Source organism: Rhinolophus sinicus, chromosome 8 (assembly GCF_057876585.1).
Source record: "Rhinolophus sinicus isolate RSI-liver-muscle chromosome 8, RSI-T2T, whole genome shotgun sequence".
Lineage (NCBI taxonomy): Eukaryota > Metazoa > Chordata > Mammalia > Chiroptera > Rhinolophidae > Rhinolophus > Rhinolophus sinicus.
This window is the reverse complement of record NC_142508.1, coordinates 55549318-55565528: the sequence shown is the minus strand read 5'-3', so window position 1 is coordinate 55565528 and position 16211 is coordinate 55549318. Positions and strand designations below refer to the sequence as shown.

Here is a 16211-nt window from a genome sequence, read left to right as displayed (position 1 = left end):
GCCAGGTGGCTCAGTTGGTTAGAGCGTGAGCTCTCAACAAGAGACTGGTTCAATTCCCACATGGGAAGGTGGGCCGTACCCCCTGCAACTAAAGATTGAAAACGGTGACTGGATTTGGAGCTGAGCTTCACCCTCTACAACTAGATTGAAGAACGACTTGGAGCTGTTGGGCCCTGGAGAAACACACTGTTCCCCAATAAAAATTTTTTTAAAATACATGAATAAACTTAAAAGATGGAAGTTTCTCTTTTGCTTTTTCTCCTTAAATTCATAATTGTATTTATTCTGCTTTCTCCACAAAATTTTATTCTAACATACATTTATGGTCAGAGACTTTTATGGTACTGTCATTTTTCTGCAACAAATGGATATAATTTGAAAAAAAAATTAAAAAAAATAATTTTAAGACCATAAAACTAAAACAGTTCAACTTTTTTCCAGATTGAGAATTACCTTTATTCCTAATCAGTTGGGAAGAGAGGAATATATTCCATGTATCTATGGGTAAATACTACATATTATTAGAATGAGACAGATTCAGCCCCAATTTTATTCCATTTTTTTTATAGATGTAAGCTGGGATATCTTGTTCACATGAAGATGCACATTGAAAGAGGTTTTGTTATAGCAGTGTTTCTTTGCACACTAGAAATCACATAGTGATCAACAACAAAGTTGAATGATCTATCAGTTTGCTTAGGTCCTCCTTCAGTTCTGTTGAAAATAGAAAATTTGATACCATCTGACCAGCAGGATTACTTACCCAGTCATTAAAGTTACTTTCTCAGTTTGTGGGAAGTATCCCCAAATCTTAACTAAGATTTACTAAATGACTGTTAATTAAACTTGATTAAAAGTATATTCTCATAAGTACGTATGGAAGTTGAAAGATCTGGTAACTGATTTCTTTCACACTAATTGTGTCCTACATGTTTTAAATAGGCTAGTAATCACTATTGAAGTCTAGCAGGTAGAAGCCCGATAGCATGATTGAGTAGAAACATTAAGAGACAACTGTGTTTGGCTAGTCATGTTTAGAAAAAGCCAGTATAGACTGAATCAAGATATATCAGCAGTTCTGGTACAACAAAATCTCAGAGTTGGCAAAAGGATGTTTCAAAAACAGAAAGATGGGGTCGGGAGAGTACGTGCAAAGTACGTTGTGCTCAACTTTTAACCTAATCTCTAAAAAATAGTCTATTTAAAACGGAAAAGACTGGTGAGGGTAGATGGTCAGTAGTAAAACCATGTTGTAGGGAAGAAAAATAATTTGATCTTGATATACAGTGAGGGCCCTCTCTGAAGAAGGCAGATGTGAGATTAGGTCTCAAATAATAGTGATTGCTGAGCAGTAATGAGGGCAGTTAGCATTTTTTAAAACTGAAGGTGGGTAATAGCAACCCCAGAAAAATTGGGAAACTTCAGAAATTTTAATTTGCTGAGAGTTGATCTGAAACACCAGCCTCATTTTCATACTATCATGCCTATGCAGAGAGCCTTCCAGTGCTTCTGGCCACTCCTGGCAGCACATGGCAGCTGCTCATGGCAGCCCTGCTCCAGGGAGAGCCGTTGTTCACAATCTTAGCTGTACAGGGCACAGCCCACTGGCCCATGTGGGAATTGAACCAGCGACCTCGGTGTTAGGAGCACGGTGCTCCACCTAAGCCACCAGGCTGGCCCCAAAAAATTCGTTTAACACTTCCAGGGTAACCTGTTCCATTTCTTGAGTTTTAATTATTAGAAAGCATTATTCAAAACCTTTATTAAGCTGCTCTATTTATTCAAAAGGAATATGAGGTCTGATGACTTGTTGATTTAGTCCATTTGGAGGGTCATTCAACGCCTGTTATTTTTGACAGCACTATAATAGAAATGAGGGTTGAATTGGCTCTACATTCTGAATAGTAAAAGAGAAAGTTGCCCTAATAGTCTGCTCTTGGAAAAAACCCAGAGTGGTTATAAGAGCAAGTGTCTTTGAAAAAGAATGACAGAATAAAAAATTGCCCGTTTCTTTCAAACTACAATCATTGATGTACTTACACTGTGGAACATTCATCCTTCCCCCTCCAAGATTCTCATTTAAGTATTTTTTATAGTAATATTTGCTAAGGAACTGATGAAAAGTGAATCAGGAAATATGAAAATCCTAACCATGACGTCCCAGCTTTTAATCTCTTATCCTCTCCATCACCTTTCTTATCTGTGAAATGGTTATTGTTGTGAAGATCAAAGAAGGTAATGAGAGTACCTTCAAAACAGAAGAGTATATCTGTGTAATTATTACTCACCCTTTTCTATTTCCAACGCAGTCAAATTAATTAACCTGAATAATAATTACACAAATAGGGAGACAATCATCCAGTATACCTTGGATACTTTTTTGATAATGGTGCAAAGATACAGCTCAGCAGTGATATGGCCATTGGCAGTCTTGGAAAGAATGGTTTCTTTCTGCTGAGGAGCAGGAAAGATTTACTTATTTACCTACCTACTTTCTCTAGGTTCTCATATTTGCTGTTTGTTCACCGTCAGAAGATAGTGTCTGAATACTTTCCTTTTCCTGTAACTGGAATAATGATAGAGGAGTTTGTCTGCTGTGTGTGCATATATATTTATATGTGTATATAATATTCCCCTCAAAATATCAGCATACTACAGTTGGCTTAATTAAAATACCATTTTGCACTCTAAATATGTTTAAACTAAAAAAACATATTCACTAAGTCAGTGTCTGAGCTCATAAAGTTTTACTTCTGTTCCCATTAAGTGGAAACCTAAATGTGGTTTAACTTTCTTAAGGATGCCATGTGCTATACTGATCAAACTTCCACCATCCCTTGTTTTTCCTCTTCTCTCTCCTAACTTAGCATGATAGAAAAATAATGTCAGTGGTTTCTTTTTCATGATATTTAAGATGATCAAAAAAGTACTTAATATTATCGGGCAATTAGATTTTTGTTTAAGAAAAACCAGATTTATGACTAAAAGGAAACATTTTCTTGGAACCTTTCATTGTTACGGCTTAAATTTCTTTTTAAAAAACTTTCCATAAGTTAAAATTAGCATCTTCACAAATATTAGCAGTCACTAAATGAAATGTTAACAGCAAAACAAAAAACGTGATTAATAAAGAAATTGAATGTTTTATTATTAAACTTTGTTCTCCTGCAAGGCTGTTGCTTCACTGTATAAAAATAGCACCAGCAAACGCAGTATATTGCAAAATTAAGACAGAATTGTTCATCATCTGACATTGTAACAACTAACAAAAGCTTTTCTCCACTGCCAGTTACTTCAAATGTAAAGATCATTAAGTATTCTGACCCAAATCCAGAGATGGGTGTAAGCAAGTTCTAATATTATGTAGGGCTTAAGGTGTGTTATTGTTGAATTACACAAATTTTATAACTGCATTTTACCTCAAATAATTTCAGGAATGCTGAACATTGTAACTGTAGCCTAGCCTAAAAATATCATAGGGTGTTGTGAAGATGTATATTGTGTTTATCTGCAATCATTGGAAAGTTAAAGGGTATTTTCTTCCAGAAACATTGTAGTTTCTTTTCCATTGGTGTTACTAAAGGTTGCTATTTTAAATCTTCTATCCACCACTAATTTAAGACAACTATGCTAGATTAAGTTGTTTCACACAGCTTTATTCAAGGAGTTCGATTCTCACTCCTCAATAGACTTTATGTACTTCTCGTAGGCTTCTTCACTCATCAGCCCCTCTAGTTCTGAGGGATTACTCAGCGCCATCTTGATCAGCCAACCTGCAACCAAACAAAGTGTCTTATATTCCAAATGACCATTTTCAAGAGTAAAAGTCAAGTTCATTCAAAATGTAACATAAATTCTTTAGTGCCTCAAAATTAATGTAATACTCTTTAACTACAACGACTCATTGTTTAAGGAGCTTCACATTTTAGCTTTAAGAATGAAATTAGTATCCTGCATATCACAATTGACAAGATTACAGCTACAACAGATTCCACCATAACGGATGAAGAACTCTTAGGTTGTAATAAGCATCAACATAGGACACTGAAGACTTTACACAGGGATCCAAATATGTAAGACCAGGTATATCTTTCTTAACAACAGAACACCAACACTGTAACTACAGATGTGAAAGACATTAGTCAGAAGGGCTAGGTGACAGGCAACAGAGTACTACAACCTAATCCCAATCTTGCCATTTATTGGATGTGTGACCTTAACAGATAAATCCTTTGGGGCCTCAGTTCATCTACAAAATTCCTACTGGCCTACCTCACTGGGTTACTGTCAAGATGAAAATGTGAGAAAACTGAAAATTAATGAAATAAGTATTCTATTACCACCTGCATCACACAATATAGATCCTTATGTTTGAAGAGGTAAATACTTTGGAAGTGTTTACAATGAGTCTACAACTATGATTCTAAGAACCCTATAAATAAGGCAGTGCTTTTATCAACAGAGATCTTTTTTTAAAAAAACTTTTATTTATTTTAAGTGTGTTTTTCCAGGACCCATCAGCTCTAAGTCAATTAGTTGTTTCAATCTAGTTGTGGAGGACGCAGCTCACAGTGGCCCATGCGGGGATAGAACCAGCAACCTTGTTAAGAGCATCGTGCTCACAATCCACCCACATCAACAGAGATCTTAAACATAACTAGATATTTGGCTAATGTGTGTTTTCCTTTTTTAAAGCAGAACATTTAGTACCAAGAAGTGCAAAAGAATGAAGTCACAGCTAACTCTGGCCTTAAACTCTAGGCTAAGTGTTAACTACAGCAGTAATCCTTTGAAAAATTTCTAACAACTTACCATCTTCATAACAAGATTTGTTGACAAGTCCTGGGTTTTCTGCAAGAGCTTCATTAATTTCAGTTACTTCTCCTGATAGAGGAGAGTAGAGTTCACTAGCAGCTTTCACACTTTCCAAAGCACCAAACTCATCTAAATTGAAAAAGTGAAAGAAAATATTAAATGTCAAAAGTTAATGACCTGAAAATACAAAATGTGGAAAAATGGTCACTTCTAATACAGTCATGATAAAAAATTCTAAATGTCCTTAATTAAAAATAAAACACAGGTTTTGTCATGCTTATATATCACCTATGAGAAGGGTATAAATATTCTCAATAAAGTGGACTTACCTGTTCTAAACAGAGTAAACAAATGGTGATGTACCTGAATACCAGATGTGCCTGAGTTCAGTGAAACTCAACATTCTCTCAATTTACTGAGGCTCAGAAAAAACAAAATGAACATTTTAGAAGATTCCAGTACTGGTGAAGTACCTCAGACCAACCTTCCTATCGATAGAAGTTATAAACACTCAACAAAACGCGCACACACACAAATACAATTGTATGAAGGCTCTGGAGAGTGACCAGAAGGGGAGACAATGCTTGAAAAAAGGGACCCAAACTGGGTGAGATCTTCATTTATTCAATTTGTATCCTGGTAACACCACCCCATCCAAAGAGCAAAGTGTAACAAGACCACAAGTGAAAAACAGTCTTATTTGAGGGGTCAGAAGGTGGAATGTGGGGCTGCCAAGGTGGTTGGAAAATGGGGGTTGAAATTCTAGAAAGGAGCCACGGTGAAGAGAAAACGTAGTCAACAGAGAGATCCCCGAAGGACCCACAGTCCCACCTGATAGAATTACTAGAGAAACTTAAAGTAGCTATTATAAATATATTGAAAGACTTCATATGGGGGAATATTTACAAAGAAATGGAGATTTTAAAATGGACATTTCTACAACTGGAAAGTATAATATCTAAAATTTAAAAAATCACTGGATGGCATGAACAGCAAACTGGACACAATAGAAGAATCAGTGAACATGAAAAAAGATCATGTAAAATTAACCTATCTAAAGAACAGAGTTAAAAAAAAAAACAAAGGCTGAAAAGTGAGCTTTAATCACCTATAGGACAATATCAAACGGTCTAAACTGATAATAAGAATGCAACATACCAAAATTTTTGGGATATCGCTAAAATAATACTTAGAAGCAAATTAATCTTTTAGTTTTGCTTTTACTTAAAAAAGTATCTTAAAATCACTGACCTGGATTCTAAAAACACTGGAAAATGAACAAAACTGTCAGTTTAAGGAAAGGAGGCAACACTTGAAAGAAGGACAATACTGCTTATTTCTTTTAATGGCTTTTAGCCTGAGGAGAGGCACCAATCTGTGTAGTGTGGGGCACCCAAATTCTCAAAAGAAAATCTCAGTCTTACTGGCTTCGATAACCAGGAGACAAGAATTTGGGGCCACTATAGCTACTGGGAAGTAAAGTGGGAAATCCCAAGAAGGAGAGAGACTAAAAGGAAAATCCCAAATTCTGTGTATAAGCTCTATCCAGGTCTCTGAATGATCCCCATACCATTCGTGCACAAGGCTGACTCAAGTATCCTGGCTATGCTAAAAGAATGAAACTAGATTATAGCCGCCACCCACACGGGAAAGAGTGTTTTACAGTATGAGTAAAAAATTCAAGTAAAAAAGTACTTACAAAACCCAGCAAAACCAAGTTTCCACCTTAAGAAGCTGGATAAATAAGAAATTAAATTTAAGTAAGCTAAAGGCAGAAAACAATAAAAATATGAGCAGAAATAATGAAATGAAAAATAGAGAAAATAAACAGAAAAAATTTGGTTGTTTCAAAAGATCAATGAAATTGATAAAAAGCTAGCAAGTCTGATTCAAAAAAGAAAAAATACAAATTACCACAAGGAAGGAATAAAAAAGGGATCCTCAATACAGATCCTATGAATATAAAAGGATAATAAAAAGTGGATAATGGAAACGGATAGTAAGAATGAGCATCTTTATGCTGAATTTGACATGAAATGGAAAAATTCCTCAAAAAAAAAAAAAAAAACCAATGTAAGATAACATAAGATATGAATAACCTTATCTCTATTAAAGAAGTTAAATCTGTATCAAAAACCTTACCATAAAAAATTTCTGGCTCAGATTTCACTGGTTAGTTCTATAAAACATTCAGTGAAATAGTATTAATCTAGCACATTTTCAGAAAAAGAGAGGTAGGGACATTTCCAAATTTATCCTATGAGGCCAATATCACTTATTCCAAAATTTGACAAAGGCATTATGAGAAAAGACCAATCAATATCCATCATGAACATAATGCGAAAATTAAATCAAATCCAGCAATATTTTTTAAAAGATAATTTTTTGCATCATGACTACTAGGAATAAAAGCTTGGTTGAACATTCCAAATAAATCAATCTTTTTCATCACATTAACAGAATGAAGAAAACCGCTACAATTATGTCAATAGATGGAGACAATGAATTTGACAGAATTCAACATCCATGAGTGACACATCTCTCAGTAAACTACATATAGACAGAGAGTAATCACCTCATCTGATAATGGGCATCTATGAAAAACCTCACAGCTATACATCTATCATGCCTGGTGATGAAATGTTAAATGCTTTCTCCTATTCTCACCACTTATATTCAACATATTGAGGGACCTGGCCAGCATTAAAGCAAGGAAAAGAAATAAAATGCATAAAGATTAAAGAACACTCTTTACAGATTACATTATTGTTTACATAGAAGATCCAAAGGAATATACACAACTATTAGAATCAGTGGATTTAATAAACCCCAACTAAACACAAAAGCTAAAACTGTATGAATGTTATAAGGAGAAAACATGGAAGAATACCTTTCTGAACTTGATAAAGACCAGAGTTGCTCAAGCTTTCTCTATTCCATTCATAGTGCCCTTAGTTTGTCAGTAACTTTTTATGGTGATCCCTAGACTAAAACAAATACCTAACAGTTTAATTTATTAAGAGGTTAGGTCCAAACTCATTAGAAGTTTTTACATTCTAACAACTGAGTAGCTGTCTGAAAAACTAATACACATAAACTGAAAGGAAAATTTGTCTGTTGCATACTGTACAAGTTCTACACCAGGGAATCAGAAGACTGAATATCAACCATTGCCTTATTTGATGTTCCACACTGATTTTCATGAAGTATTTGCTTCAAAGATATATTACCCAAAGTAATATAATGAGATCTAATATTGAAACTGTTAACTATAGTGACCTACGAGTTTGTGTGGTGGCCAAAAGATGTTCAAAATTTAAAATACCCCACAGTATCATGTGGCACTGGTAGTATATATACCCCATTTCCACGAAAATAAGACCTAGTCAGACAATCAGCTCTAATGCGTCTTTTGGAGCAAAAATTAATATAAGACCGGGTATAATATAATAATTTAATACCGGGTCTTATATTAATTTTTGCTCCAAAAGACGCATTAGAGCTGATTGTCCGGCTAGGTCTTATTTTCAGGGAAACACAGTAATTTGGGAACTATATATGGAGATAGACAAAGACTTCTTAGAGAAGACACAATGTTCTATACATAATTTAAAACATTAATAGCTTGTACTTAAGAAAATGAAAAGTTATGACAAGCTATGACAAAATATATATCTGAAAAAGGAGTTGTATCTAGAATATATAAAGAATGCCTACAAATCAATAGTAAAAAGACAACCCAAATAAAAAATTTGGTATATGGCTTGAGTAGAGACTTCACACACACAAAACGATGTGAGTGGCAAAAAGTACATAGAAAGGTTCTCAACAATAATTTGTCACTAGGGAAATGCAAATTAAAACCACAGGGAGATAGATCTGCAGTGCCTGAGACTCATACTGTTGGTGAGAGTGTAAAATAGAACAACCACTTTGGAAAACTGCTTGGCAGTTTCTTATAAAGTTAAATATATACACTACAGAAATTCCACTCCTACATATATATACTTACCCAAGAGAAATGAAGACATACGTTCACAAAAGACTTATACAAAGGTTTATAGTAGCTTTATTCATAATAGGCCCAAACTAGATTTTAAACAAAAATCCATCAACAAGAGAAAGGATAAAAATGTGTTATATTCATACAATGGGACACTATTCAGCAATAAAAAAAGAACTGATCACAACATGAATGAGTTTCTAATTTATGACATTGGAAAAAAGAGACATCATACATACTGTGTGATTCCTTTTAAATGAAAAAGGATAGCTTTGTACCCTTGCACAACTTGCTAAACTTCTGTGTCTTACTGTCCTGAACCATAAAATAAAGTGATTAACATCTGCCCCACAGGGTTGTTGTAAAGGAGATAACACTTGAATTGTGCTCACGGCCTGCTCCGGGAACACCAAGGACAGAAATCAGATAAGAGGTGGTCTACTGAGAAGGGTTTTGCTTGGGAAGGTTTACACAGTATATGTTTGTCAAAACTCATTGGATTGTACTCTTAAGATCCATGGATTTTCACTGGATGTATCAATTTAAAAAAAAAAAACTTAGCAGAAAGTTTAAAGAATGCATTCATTAGTTCAGGGATATTACCCAACATATTTACATTAATAGAATTTTTTAAGCACAAAAAGTTTCCTGCTGCTCACTGTAAAGAGATGTTCAGAAAGCTATGGTCTCCTGCTTGAGAGTAGCAGAGTAGGTACACAGTAAATAAAACAATGTGAGAAAATAAAATAAGAACTGTGCTTTGATGTACAGAAAAAAATGGACAAAGATTATCAATCACAACAAGAGTTTTATTATGACGTCAGAAATGGTTTCTGCAAAGAGGGATGTGACCTTATACTATAATGATCAACTAGACTATTGAGAGCTAGGAAGCAGAAAAAAGTTCAAACAAGATAAATGATGGGGAAAGTTTAAACAGAAAAAGACATGGCCAGTACTGTCAAAGATATTTAGAACGTAGTTAAATTCTGTAGGTCTGTCTTATATACGTCAAGGAACCCATGAATACTATATGTGGTAGTACTGGATAACATTTATCAAGCACTAATCTTATGCCAGACATTATGCTATATTACATTTAATCATTACAACTATGAAGTAAGTAGGTACCATTATTATCCTAACATAAGATGTAGAGTAAGCATTTTCCCCCAAATCACACAGCTGATATATTGTGGGGCCAACATTTAAAACCAGGTTCAGATCCTTCTAAGCTCATTTTCTTTCCTGATATTCTTTAATGCATCCAAAGAAAAGCAGATTTTAGTTTTTAAACTTAATAGACCTCAGCTATATTACGCTGCATCAATGTAAGTGTGTGGAATGGGGAGCGAGGGTGCTCAGAGCCCTTTTCCTCTACTTCTTCCTGCCTTCCATTATGGCATCTAAATATGCTCAGTATTCTCCTCGCTATCATCCCTGGGTGGCAATATAACCCAAATCTGGCTAATGAGATAAAAAAGAGAGCCTGTCCTTCTCTTCCTACTTTTGGATATTGTCATTTGAGAATGTGCTGCTTTCAGATTTTGTTGCCATTTTGTGACCTCTGACACAGAGGCAGAAAAACTACCACAAGAGGTTGTGTTTTTGATGACTTTCACTGAGCCACACAGCCAATCCCATATTCACCTATGTCCAGACTGTTGTATAAGATATAAATTGCTATTGTTTAATCTACTTTTGAGTTTTCTGTTACTTGAGTAAAAAGCACTCTAATTGATCCAGGGTGCAAACAAGTTATTCAAGGTAAAGAAAATTCATGGCGTGAATCATGACACATACCAAGATGAGAAAAACACTCACCTTGTTTGTTCAATTTTGTCCCAACTTCAGGCAAACTACAGTAAACAACATCTCCCAAAGCTTCCTAAAAAGAAAAACAAAATACCAAAAAACACAAACCTCTAAGAAATCAAATTAAACCTCCTAAAAAATAGGAACAAGCCAAACTCCAAACCCCCCATAATTCAGATAGTAGTACACATTTTACACTTAATGGGCCACATATTTTTTTTTCTTACCCTTTAAAACACAAAAGTATTCGTAGATTAAGACCTGCAAAGAAACTGGCCACCAGCTGGATTTCCCACAAGCAGTAGTGACCCCCGTTACAAACCATATATCCCCCAAAAGATTACTGTCTCCTTTGAGATCAAACACACTGCTTTTTCACCTCTGCAGTTTTACTTAGTCCACTTCTCCTACTGCATTTGCTGAAATCCATCGATTCTGTAAATCATAGTCCTCATGCCTTGTACTCCCTGAAGGCCTTGACTCCAATAAGAAGTGATTTCTCCATCAGGTAAGTGGGTTAACACCCCTTATATCACTCAGGTTACCCATCATGTAATGTTTTGCATGTCATTTTCCATGTAGGTAATGACCCTCATAGATAAACTCTAGGCGGTGAGGACAACACTTAAACAGTATTTCACAAAGCACCCTCTACTGGGCTTCAGTAGGTACACAGATATGTCAATGAAGATACAGTTGTGATTGACTCTCAATACCTGATATTCCAACATTTCTCAAGAATACTATATACTTCCATCAGTTACATCCCCTTTCCCCCTTCTGCCTCACCCTCCACACAGATCAAGTTGAAAATCACTGACCTGTGCTATTTGGCTTGTTTTCTTTTACACAATATCTCAAATATGGGATGAGTGGGCACGGGAATTAAGAGACAGGCTAAATAAAAGTTTTCCCTCTGTGTAATTTGTACCAATCTAGGTTTTCCCTCCTCTTCATGTCCCCCTAGTTATGTGTATATCTCTGTATCTACAAAACACCGTCAACACTTTTGCTTGCTCTTTTTCTGCTTAACTGCCCCAATACGAAACAAACATTTCTTTCTTGAATAAGATTTTCCTACTTTTAGTTTTAAATGTTAACCTTTCAATGTCTCTTAAAATACTGCCCTAACTAAATTATGTTTTACTTATTTAACTTATGATTGATATTTTTCTAAGGGCCCAAAATACTAAGGGCAGAATAAACAAATTTTAAAAGGTAGAGACAATCCAATTTAGGTGAGAGCACTCTTTTAACTATTTTGAGACAATCCAATACCTGTGCAAAATTGCTGATTCCCACTGTTCCAATACCATTTTCTGTTGTTATCCATTCATGTTTCTCTGTGAATTTACGCACTAAAATAGAAGACCAATATTTCAGAAAAGCAGTATCATCATTTCTTAAAAAGCATTTTTCGTATCAATGCTGTGAAAAGGCAAAACTTTCCCAGTATTTGTGTTTGACTTAGTGACATTGCTTTTCAGTAGTACACTGCCCAGGAAAAAAACAGATCATGTGAAAAGATGGCACACCTTCTCAACAGTAGTATGTATCACTTAGACAAAGATGGATTGATGTGAATACCCTGTGCATCTTCTGGGGATTTGATTATTTGCTCTAACATTATTTAGTCTAAATCGTACACACACAATTTTGGAGGACATTTCAAATACGTATACTTGTCTACTACTAGTCTGTCTTGCAAAACAGTCTGTCCCTCTGAAGACAGACTTGGAGTGATCAGTTTGGGGAGGAGCACAGAGGCTGCTGCTCATAAATTATTTAACTTAAAAAATAATAATGGGCCTCTTTAGTAGAGTTGACCTAACAGAGCTTCACTGCAACTTGGTTATAAAATGAAATCTTACATAAAATTGACCTGGAACAATTATAACTTCAATGAAGTTCTTAAAATTCTCCTTTAATGGATTTCAAGCCTGCCCTGGAAGAAATATGCTACCATCATTTAAAGAAGCAAACTATAAGATCAGAACTAAACAGTCACCTCAGCTAAGGCATTAAAACTGGTGGAAAGTCAAGCTCTGCCGAACACTCATTGGACAGATTAGCCCTTGGCTTTATGAGCTTCTTCTCCTCAAAGACATGATCGAACTATTCAAGGATTCCTGGGAGAAAGACTGACCAAAGTTCAAGAGATGTGAAAAAAAACTTAAGATTTAATGTTAAAAATACTTGCTTTAAGGCATAAGTAAGTTTTTAAAAAGCATATGCTATCTTCTTAAATAGATATTACATTCCAAAGTGAAGTATTTTTGTGAACATAATGCATCAGAAGTTAATAGGAAAATGGTTCAGTAATTCCAATACCGCTTTAAAGTACGACTTGCTAGTTCACGCTTCCCCTTACCCAAAAGATAGTTGTACTTAAAACAGCATTAAACTACTTTGTTACAGAGATCTGATACGCAACAGAACGTAGAGTATAGCTTATTAAATTTCTTTTCCCCTAATCAGTAAAAAACTTTAATTTCTTACTCATCAGTGGAAGAAGTTGCAAAGCCTGACACAAAGGAAATTTGCTTTGCTTCATCCCACTTCAAATAACTGAATGCTACAAGTCAATCTGATCTTTTCATAAAAAGGTTAAGGTTTGTACTTGGTGTTCTGACTGCAACACTCTAACGCTGTTTGCCTTTTCTTAACTATTTCCTATCTCACCTAAGAAGCTCCTTCCTGACAGAAGCCTGGTCCAGCCCTCCAACTCTGGGCTCCTGAGCCATTCAGCCTCCTCCCACCCTGACCCCCAAACACTCACAGTACTGAACGTGCTACAAATAAAGCCTGTTTGTCAGTTTTCCCCAGGAAGTAGACCATAAGTACAAAGTAAGCAAAAGCAGAGCTTATATTTGTATTCCCAGTTCTAAACAATGCTTGGCATAGAGTAAGCACTTAAAAGTTGAAATATTTTTTTTTTTAATTTAAGGGGATTCTGAGAAAAATATCTAGTACACATAGTTGTCTACGACACTCAGTTCTCTCATGCCCTTAAAACTCTAGAACTGGCAGTTTTAATCTAATATATCTTTTAAAGTAAGGGCTGGGGAACTATAAAATATGTGACTTCTTAGACTATTGTCCTGATTTTGGCCTTGCCATCTTCCTAATTGTAAAGATAATCTTAGGAGTAAGATCACTCTCACATTCAATTTAGCGACTGAGCAAGTTTAGAGGAAGAAGCAGCAACGTTACTATACCGAGGGCCACATGACTTCAAAGTCCATTGAGTCTCTTTACTAGGCCATGCTATTTAGGCTAAAGACAATGATCAGGATAATTCTCTGGTAACCCTTGGCCCAACAGGAAAAAAGTGGACAGGAGATTGGGTAAATGATTACTTTCTTACTGAGCCTTGAGGAACAGCTTTTGACCTCAGAAAATTAGGCATTTTGAGTAACTTGTGAAAAATTTTGAACTTCTTTCAAAATCATTAGTCAGATAAAATATATTAATATTGGTCAACCATTTGTTTATTTGATTCTATACACTAATGTTTAATAACAAGTAACATTTGTCAATACTATGTATCAGGCTATATGTAACAGTTACATTATGCCATTTCATCCTCCCAACAACTGTGAGGTAGGATTACCATTTCCATTTTTCTGAGGAGGGAAATAGACTGAGAAGTTAAGTGACTCTACCAAGATCACACAGTTCATAAAAAATGTAAGTAACCAAAATTAGAACTCGGGTTTCTGTTTTTAAAAACCTAGGTGTTCATCCAGATCTTGGGTATTGATATTTAGGGCAATATTTAACTAGATAACTGTTTGAAAATGCAAAAACCTAACAAATAGTCAAACACTGAATAATCAAAAAACGTAATTTGAAATTCAATCTCATCTGAGAAATGCTTTTCCTTTATATTCAAATTGGTAATGTACTGATATGTGGCATCAACAGAGCTGAGGGGTTATAATAACGGGGTGGGGGAATGAGCATCTTTGGATCAGACTTTGAAATAAATAAATTTATCAACTCTTCCAGGCTCAAACAGGTTTCTAAAACAATAAACTTGATGAGACCACAGCCCGAGTTCTTAGTGGTGCAGTTGGTTAGTGTCTCAAGTATTTGCCCACGATGTTAATTTGTAAGCGGGCATTTTCCCGCCAAAATCGTGTAAGGCGGGGCTTTTTTTTTTACATTTTCTCGCCAAAATTAGACTTTCCGTAAAATATTCATATCTTTCGATCTATTTGATATTTTTCTATGAAACTTTCAGTGTTTTAGTTTAAAAAGAGGTCGCTATTTATTTACTTTGCAAAATTTTTGCCGGTTCCAACTAGAGGCGATATGACGAGTTTACTCGTTTCCCGCAAAAAATGTGTTAAGAAAACGGTTTTTCCGCCGAGATAACTGTGCTGAAGGAGCACAGACCGCCAAGACATTTACGGGCAGGTCCCCCGGTTACTTCAAGTCCATGGAAATGGGGCCTCACTGTAACCCTAACACACATCCACGACTCAACATACACTTGAGCAGAACATCTTCTGTAAAAAGTCCAGAAGACTTTATCTTACTGTTCTTAGGAAATGACTGGGTCTTCAAAGTTTTGCTCGCTTTAGCTAGTAAAAATCTAGACCCTGGGCTTTAATTTCAATAAGTGCTCTTGCCTTAATTTTACTTCAGAGTTATCAATGATGGTCCGTGGAGCAAACTAAAGCCTATTATTTGTCTCCACTTTTAGGGTCCACGATGCCCACAAATGCGAGCTAACCTTAGGTCACGAAGGAGCTTAGCTACGCTTGCCGAGTTCTCCAGCAGCGAGCAGATGACGCTCCCGCCAGAACGAGCGGGGACTCGGCGACAGCGCGTGTGCTCCAGGCCTCCTCCCCCCTCCTACTCTCTCAGCCGCTGGACAAAGGCTGCGGTGTCGTCCACGCCACTTTGAGAGGGGAGCAGCAGCCAAGGAACTAGTGATCCCAGCAATAACAAGCGTGCGCAGGAGTCGCCTCGCTTGACCCGAGGCGAGAGGCAGCGAGGACTTGAGGTAAAGATCAAGGCCAGGAGGGAGGCGTCCCAGCTCCCCACGCCCCGAGGCCGTTCTGCTCGCCCCACGTGCCCGCCCGCGCTTACCCGAGAGCAAGTTGGGGCTGGTGCGCAGCGTCCGGACGGCGCCCACCCTCAGGCCCCAGGGCCGTGGCGCGCAGGGCGCGACGGGCACCGAGGCGGCGCGCAGGCTGCAGGCCGCCGCCCGCACGCTCCGCGCCGATCGCAGCGCCATGTTCGCCCGAGTGCAGAGGGTCGTGGTGCACCTCCTCGGCCACAGCGCAGCCGGGGTCGAGGCGGGGCGGGGGCGGCCCTGGACTGGAGCGAGCTGGCTGCGCCCGGGCGCAGGGGCGGGCCCCGGGCGGGGCGGGCCTGATACGAGCGTGCGAGGGGGCGCGACTCGGATTGGGCGACGCGCAGGAGGGGCGTGGGCAAGCGGAACCGCTTTAAACCGGGAAGGGGCCGCGGTCGAGGGGCGGGGACCAGTGCGGAGGGAGTGACCGGGGCGGGCTGCGCAGCCGATGGGATGGGCGGTGCCTCCGGGGAGGGGTGGGGCTACGTCTCC

General features: G+C 37.3%; 1 protein-coding gene across 1 annotated transcript; it reads right to left on the bottom strand.

Moving 5' to 3' along the window:
- Positions 1–3635: 3635 nt before the first annotated feature.
- On the bottom strand, positions 3636–16008 carry GCSH (glycine cleavage system protein H). The gene is made up of 5 exons (XM_019711119.3): positions 15734–16008; positions 11912–11991; positions 10643–10706; positions 4813–4944; positions 3636–3773 (listed from the first exon to the last, which is right to left on the bottom strand). Exons 1-5 carry the CDS (start codon positions 15879–15881, stop codon positions 3676–3678), a joined length of 522 nt encoding a protein of 173 aa, XP_019566678.2. The 5' UTR covers positions 15882–16008; the 3' UTR covers positions 3636–3675.
- Between the last annotated feature and the right edge of the window lie 203 nt (positions 16009–16211).